At 29.8% G+C, this 6876-nt stretch overlaps 1 protein-coding gene across 3 annotated transcripts; it reads right to left on the bottom strand.

Annotated features, from left to right (window-relative positions):
* Positions 1-320: 320 nt before the first annotated feature.
* Positions 321-5602, bottom strand: LOC123012416 (uncharacterized MFS-type transporter C09D4.1). 3 transcript variants are annotated; one of them, XM_044410308.1, is made up of 8 exons: positions 5377-5602; positions 3708-4000; positions 3002-3226; positions 2671-2809; positions 2419-2624; positions 2264-2367; positions 2107-2214; positions 321-2059 (listed from the first exon to the last, which is right to left on the bottom strand). In XM_044410308.1, exons 2-8 carry the CDS (start codon positions 3966-3968, stop codon positions 1795-1797), a joined length of 1308 nt encoding a protein of 435 aa, XP_044266243.1. In that variant the 5' UTR covers positions 3969-4000; positions 5377-5602; the 3' UTR covers positions 321-1794. The 3 variants fall into 3 exon arrangements, with proteins under 3 accessions (XP_044266243.1, XP_044266242.1, XP_044266240.1); XM_044410307.1 differs by having other exon boundaries at positions 3708-3991; XM_044410305.1 differs by having other exon boundaries at positions 3708-3974.
* Positions 5603-6876: the final 1274 nt, after the last annotated feature.

The following is a 6876-nucleotide window of genomic DNA, read 5'->3' as shown; positions in this document are numbered from 1 at the left end:
CAATGCGAAGCTAATTATAAAATTAACTGAATTGTTAATTTGTACTGTTATTTTTCCAGTGGATTGTTGTAAAATTTAATAATAGTATATTTGATAGTTTACGCTATGTTCAACTGTTTCGCAGCAGGAAACGGGAAAATAGAACGCGATAAATACGCGCTTTTTTAAAACAACGTAAGAATTATTGTTGTAGAACGCAACGTAAGAAGAAATTTATGCGATTCAAAACTGTTTATTCTGCAAAATACTTCGCGTTGTTTACAAAATCGGAAAATCTTATAAAAGGGAAATGATGTCACTAGGCCCCAATAAAACGCAGATTCGTTTCCAAAAGCGTTTATTTCAAACATACATTACCATATAAGTGTACTTTATTGTCAAGATCTTCCAATTTGAGTACAGTTTAAATAAGGTTTGATTTAAAATTTTAAATTAAAACTTTCGCTGACTCTCTGTTTTTTTTAACAGCAACATTAACATCAACTACAAGATAAATCTCAAGCAAAAAAGTATCACATTTAAAGCGTTTTCTTAAAATTTGTTTGTACCTGGATTAAATCCAAATGAGCGACCACTCTGTTTTGCGAAATTACAAAACATTTTTAGAATTTTATGTGAAACTACTAGGCAACCAGCAATACACTACGATATTGTGAATGTTAACAAGTGCGCAGCTATTTTAAATACATTCAACAATATGTTTCCAAAAATATCATCTATATCTACAACAGCACAATTTACATGTTTATACATATTTCTCTGATAATCACAAAAAATATTTTTCCTAATAACTATAAAGCTACTTCAATATCACTAAAGTTTACCATGCAGCACCATTATCATAACATTTTAATTTCAAATCAACTGAACACGGTAAAAATGTAGCCTAACTCAATATTATAGTTAAAAATACTTTTGGTAATCTTTTAAATGCCACTATTCACGCAACACTGAAACCACTAAAACATTTATATCTAAAGACTAGAACATTTATTAAAAAAAAATCAATTAATTAATAAGATAAACCTTCGTAATTATTATTTTTTTTACGTAAATAATTTTACGTAAACATCAACAATGATCTACGCCTTAAAATTTCAATTTGTTTTTATTTACATTTAATAACTAATAAAATATAAAGAAAAAAATACATTCTTGATTGTGTTTTTGCAAAGATTTCTATCGACTTACATTTGTAAAACTTTTCAATTTTTCAAAATCATATTCATTTTTTTTATTATTGATTTCATATTTTTATCATTCTTTAAAAATTTATTTCAAAAAGTAAATATGTACCCATTTATTTAGGCAATATGATTTTTTTATAAAATAAATGCACGATTAGTGCGTAAATTATTTGATAAATATTGTCTATTCACAGTCGTTGTGATAAATATTTATGTTTGTATTGTGAAATATGTGATTTCATTAAAATACTTGAAACGTTAAAACTACACTATAAGATGGTACAAGAAAAGCTAATAGTTAACACGTGTTTAAAACTTGAAAAAAATCTAAATAATACAACATAAAAATGTTTTTGTAAAAATCATTTCCACGTAATTAAGTGGTTTAATAATAAAAAGTAGGTAAGTAGGTAGTAAATAGTAATCTTAGAGCAAAATACTTATTGTCTCTCGTGTTGTAATTTTCTTGTATAAAAATCCTTAAAACTAAACTCTTGTTTTCACTAGAAACTAAAGCCTATGGAAGTATATAACTTACTATTTTTATCACATATTGTCTGTAAAATCATGAGATATTTTTACTTTTGGTGTTGGCCTTATTAAAAAATTATTTATTCTGAGCGGCCTGTCGTCGCAGGTCCGATTTTATTAAAGCTGTCATTATTGTACCAATGAGTAACATTACAGACATTATTGAATTTGCCCAAATATCGTTCAAGTTATTGAAAATTACTGAATAAATGCTCGTGAAAGCAATACCAAAAACTTGACAGGAGGCATTTAATAGTCCTGCTGAGGTACCCTCCGGTTCTGGATACGTCAACTCGGCTGCAAATTCGAAACCAACAGGCAGTAAGCCAGTCATAAAAAACCTAAAAAAGTGGAGTAGGGAGGAAAGTTATCATCATCCCGTTTTTACCCTAGCAGAGCCGATGTGAAGTAAACAACACCGATTCCTTCATTGAGGGTAAAAGTGTACACAACCATGCCTACCAGAGACAACGCATAAACGGCAAGAGTGGTTTCTCTAAAATTGTTTTATCAATTTTTTGTAAAAATAGTAAATGGTTGTTTACTTAAACTTGTGGAATCGGTCCAAAACAACACCACAAACAACCGATCCAAGCATTCCGGCAACGACAATTACTAAGCCGATCCTTCCGGCATCTTCTCCACTGTTCTAAAAACAGAACTATAAAATTCAAAACAAAATATAAAAATTAAAACAAACCGGATAATACAAGAGGATTATTTGGTTAAGAAGGGTTGAAATAGCGTAGAAAATTCCAGTGTTAATGCCGTATGAAATTAACAAAAGCATGTATGAGCGATTTGAGACTAAACTCCTGAGTGATTGAACAAAATTACCACTTTCTTCGTTTTTAAGTTCTTGAGCTTGGGCATAAGAAGGTGGTGTTGGAGGTCCGCTTTTAAAAACTAAAATTTGCCATTTATTTGAGAAAAATATTTCAACAAAACTTACAAATTATTATCAAAATTAATAAAACCGAAGTATAAATCCCAACAGCGATAAACAGCATGTACAAGTCATGAGTGATTTGCTCCTCAGATCCTCCACTAACAATCATCGGTGGTATAAGAAAGCCCAACGCAACTCCTAACTGTAAAAAATAACTACTCCAATTGATCCACATTATCAATAAAAAAATTAACTTAGTAAGTAGAAAATAGTGTCTGTTTAAAACAATAACATAATGATGTCTGTCGCGGGCCCTTGCGGATGTCCTCATCTAATACCCAACATAAATTTATCCAACAAGGCACGGTATAAATATTAATTGCCTTGTAATTACCTGATTTCCGAAAACACCGATGCTGCAAGCTGATGAAACTTGCGTTGGGCCAAACCAGACAGCGGCTAATCTTGCAGGTACTGATAATACAAAAACTTGAGATAAGGCCACGATGCCCTGACCCAAAAAGCCAACCCAGAAACGGTCAGGTGAGACAGAGGCGACCTTTATCCAAGCCCCAGCACAAGTGCCCACCATTCCGATAAGAATTGCGACTCTTAATCCCTAAAAATTTCAATAAAATTCAATTGTAAAAACTGCAAAACTAGATATAAATCACTCGTCTTAATCGTGAAAAATCTAATCAAAGTCATTTAATGACGCAAGCAGTGACTTAATATCTTTTTAATTAAAACTAATATTTGTTCCTTTATTATCAATAGTTGTTGCAGAAATTGGTAGTAATCCATATCAGACATAGAGAATTTCATCAGCGATAAAGCATGTTATAATGGGTAAAATGTAACAGTTTTTGCACCCAGACACAGTAAAATAAATATAAACAAAGATTAAACATTTGTTGAACTTTGGAATCATCAAGGAGGATTTTACTAATCCCACTCATCAGTTAAAAAAAAATAAAAACAAAGTAATAAGTCATATGTATCAGTAACAGGTTTATTTTAATTTAAAATAAGTCAGCTGAATGCAAATTGGTCGAGTAGATCAAGGCCGAGGTCTTAATGAAACAATTCGTTATACTCACCAATTTATCCAAGAGGTAACTTCCAGGAAATATAAACGGGATGTATAAAATCATATAAAGCATGGAAGTCCAGTCAACCCACGTCGTTGAAACTCCGTAATATTTTACTATTACATCGGCTATAATGGAGTATTGAATCCATTGCATCGCATTTGATGTCGAATAAAGAACGAATATCGCCAAAATAAACCATCTGATTGGATAGACTTTCAGTTTTTCGATTTCAGGCAAAGCTCCGTGCTTTTCGAGGTCAGGCTGCATCGTGAACTAAAATGACGGTGAAACTGCAAGATCTGTATTTCTAAGGTTACAATCCTTTGTGCAGTTTACAGTTAGAAATTGTAATTAGAAGACATAATGAAATCTATCTAAAACAGCAAATGCTATAAAGGAAATTGCATTATAAAGAAAAAGAAACTAATGGAAAACACTTCCTGTTTTTAAATTTTTAAAAAGTGTTATGAAATTTTATCTTTCAATAATCTTTTGTGCCAAGATAAAGATAATATGTCACTCTAACTTTGTTCTTCAAGTAGGTATTGTATTTAGTCTAACGTTTTAGTTAATTTTTTCTTTTTTCTTTTGTTGTGCCTTTCGTTTTTGGGTTTTTGACTATTTTTTGTTTATGAAAGTACTTAGTTTTCAGTTTCACGAATTTGAATTTAAGAAAAAACAACAACAAATTCTCTTCTAATAACCTTATGTATTTCATATCACTAAAAATAAAAAAAACACAAATGTCATGAACTTTTAAGGTCAAATAAAAATTCGTACAATGTAAGGTCTGTAACTTTGTCAAGGTATTTGCTTTAGTTATTTGCGTTGCACCATTGAGCAAATGGAAATCTTGGTCAATAGAAAATGTGAGAAAATCTTAATTAAAAAAATACAGTTGGTAGTATTTATTAGTGCCGCAAATATTATGTCAAGTACCTAGAAGTGAATACAATACATTTTGCTTTTATCACATAAAGTGTGACGATAACTGTAGATTACAATAATTATTATAACAACAATTTGTCGTTTTCATGTAAAATTCGTGGGTAAATTCCAAAAAATATATAATTTTTAATTAAATTTATCAATGTAACTCTAAACAATTTGTATAAATAAATATTAAAAAGATAACGAACTAACGAAAAAATGCATAAAAATTTCCAGTTCCTGAGTGTGTAGAGCAAAACTTTTCTTCTGAAAAATAATAAAACTTCAACAATTTTTCATACCAACTAATTGTTTTGCTCAAACATTTATTGGCATACATTTCTGACGACGTTAATTTAATTGTAAATAATGTTTAGAGTTTACACATGTGGTAAAAAATAATTGTATGAAGAAATTCAACAAAATCATGTGAAACTTATCAATTTTAATAACATCATCGTCTTCCTCATAATTTGTCAATTAAAATTGAGCCTTATTAACAAGATGTCAACAGGTGTAAAATAAGAATAATGTCTATGTGATGGCCACAGTTGCGCAATATAAACAAAACATCGCAGACATAAATTACAATAATTGAATTAAACAATCACTTATTCAAATAAAACAATTTAAGTCAATGTCAATAACAAATCCGGCGTTCTGAACGTGTCTGCTCATGACTCAAGTTAAATATTTCGCAAAAATTGTCTCCTTTCCTTCGGAAGAGTCAACCCCCAAAACTTACCACTGTGTTGTTCCAAAATCGATAATAATCCTATATTCAACGTGTTTTCGTATGGCAACAGAACCGGAGCGACGCTTTTGGCGGCACAGTGTTTTCTAACTACTCTGGCACTGTACGATCAGTACCATGTGCAGAAGTGAACCAATAAACGATAATGTTATCACTGTATCGCCATACTACACTTATCCTCAAGAGGAATTTTAAACTGGCGAAACAACGACACTCCATGCACGCGGTAGCGGTGCGCGCAAGCCCGGAACAGAAATCTATGAATGAAAATTCGTATTCCTAGACTGTATTTTAGAATTATCCGGGACGCAAAAGAGCTTTAGCGGGATTAGGAGGATTTGTTAACCGATGATAAGTATGGAGATAAAGCCTAAAAGCTCTGTGTGTATTTTAATAATAAAGATGGCATTAAATTAAGTATAATCTTATTGTTTTCATATTTTATCTACTGTATGAAAAGTTAAATTACTAAATTTAGTCTTAACACTAAAAAAATAGTGTATTTTATTTTATGATATGTATTACAAGTCTTTCGTTTATTTTCTCCCTTAGAAAATATTTCAACTTTTTCATGGTTTAGTTTTAACATTATTTAGTTACCCATGTAATTGCGAAAACTGGTTATAATAGTTTATTTTTTGTAAAACAAACAATAAGTGAAAATGTTATCTCTTTTAACAATTTCTCTATCGCATATTACTCATTTGAAATTTCAAAACTTTAACTGAAAGTCATACGCCTGCACTCATCAAGAAATATTTTGAAAAAAAAACTTCCTATATCCAGAAAAAAAAAACGAGAATATCAATATAATATTTATCCGCAATTTTTTTTCCTAAATTTTTCACAAAAATTATTTTTTAATGGTCAAGACCATAAATCTTTTAAGGTACATGCTTCCCGACTAGCAGAACAAAGACTTCGTTATTATTGGTTATTGTCCAATCGAAAATAAGTCTTATATTGATCGAGTGATGTACACAATAATTTAAAATGTTGACCTACCTATATTTAACAAATTGCACAAATAGTTTTGGTATTTTCTACCTCACAAATGTCTACGAAATGATTAAACGGTTAAATATTTACCAAAGTATTTGACAATTGTTCTCAATTTTTAAAAAAAATATTTTCCATAAAAATAATTTTGGTGACATATTAACAAATTACACCTGCTTGTAGTGACGTTGTGACTAGTTATAATACTTTACTTAAAATTTATAACAATTTTTTTGCTGAAATTAAATAAACAAAATACAAAAAATGTTAAATCATTAAAGTTAAAAATTAAATTTATACATGAAATTAGTAAACTGTCTCCAACTGGGCTTTTTTATTGGTAAAATAACACCTAAATTATAAAAATATAGGCACTTATTCATTATTTCAAAAAATGAAATACACTTAAAGATACATAGGTACATTTCATTTCCATAAATAAATCTTACAGTTACATAATACAAAAAAGTCTATAACATTATGTAAGATTGG

Source organism: Tribolium madens, unplaced genomic scaffold, assembly GCF_015345945.1.
Source record: "Tribolium madens isolate multiple individuals breed KSU strain unplaced genomic scaffold, Tmad_KSU_1.1 Scaffold_96;HRSCAF=242;Tcas5.2_LG5, whole genome shotgun sequence".
Taxonomy (NCBI): domain Eukaryota; kingdom Metazoa; phylum Arthropoda; class Insecta; order Coleoptera; family Tenebrionidae; genus Tribolium; species Tribolium madens.
Note: the sequence above shows the minus strand (reverse complement) of the source record. Positions and strands in the feature narration are given on the sequence as shown.

Coding starts and splice junctions, on each gene's coding strand:
- LOC123012416 (XM_044410308.1), bottom strand. CDS start 3,968: ATGCAGCCTGACCTCGAAAAGCACGGAGCTTTGCCTGAAATCGAAAAA. Junction 3,227..3,707: donor GTTACCTCTTGGATAAATTG/GTGAGTATAACG, acceptor TGAAATTTTTAG/GGATTAAGAGTCGCAATTCT. Junction 2,810..3,001: donor TCGGTGTTTTCGGAAATCAG/GTAATTACAAGG, acceptor TATTTTTTACAG/TTAGGAGTTGCGTTGGGCTT.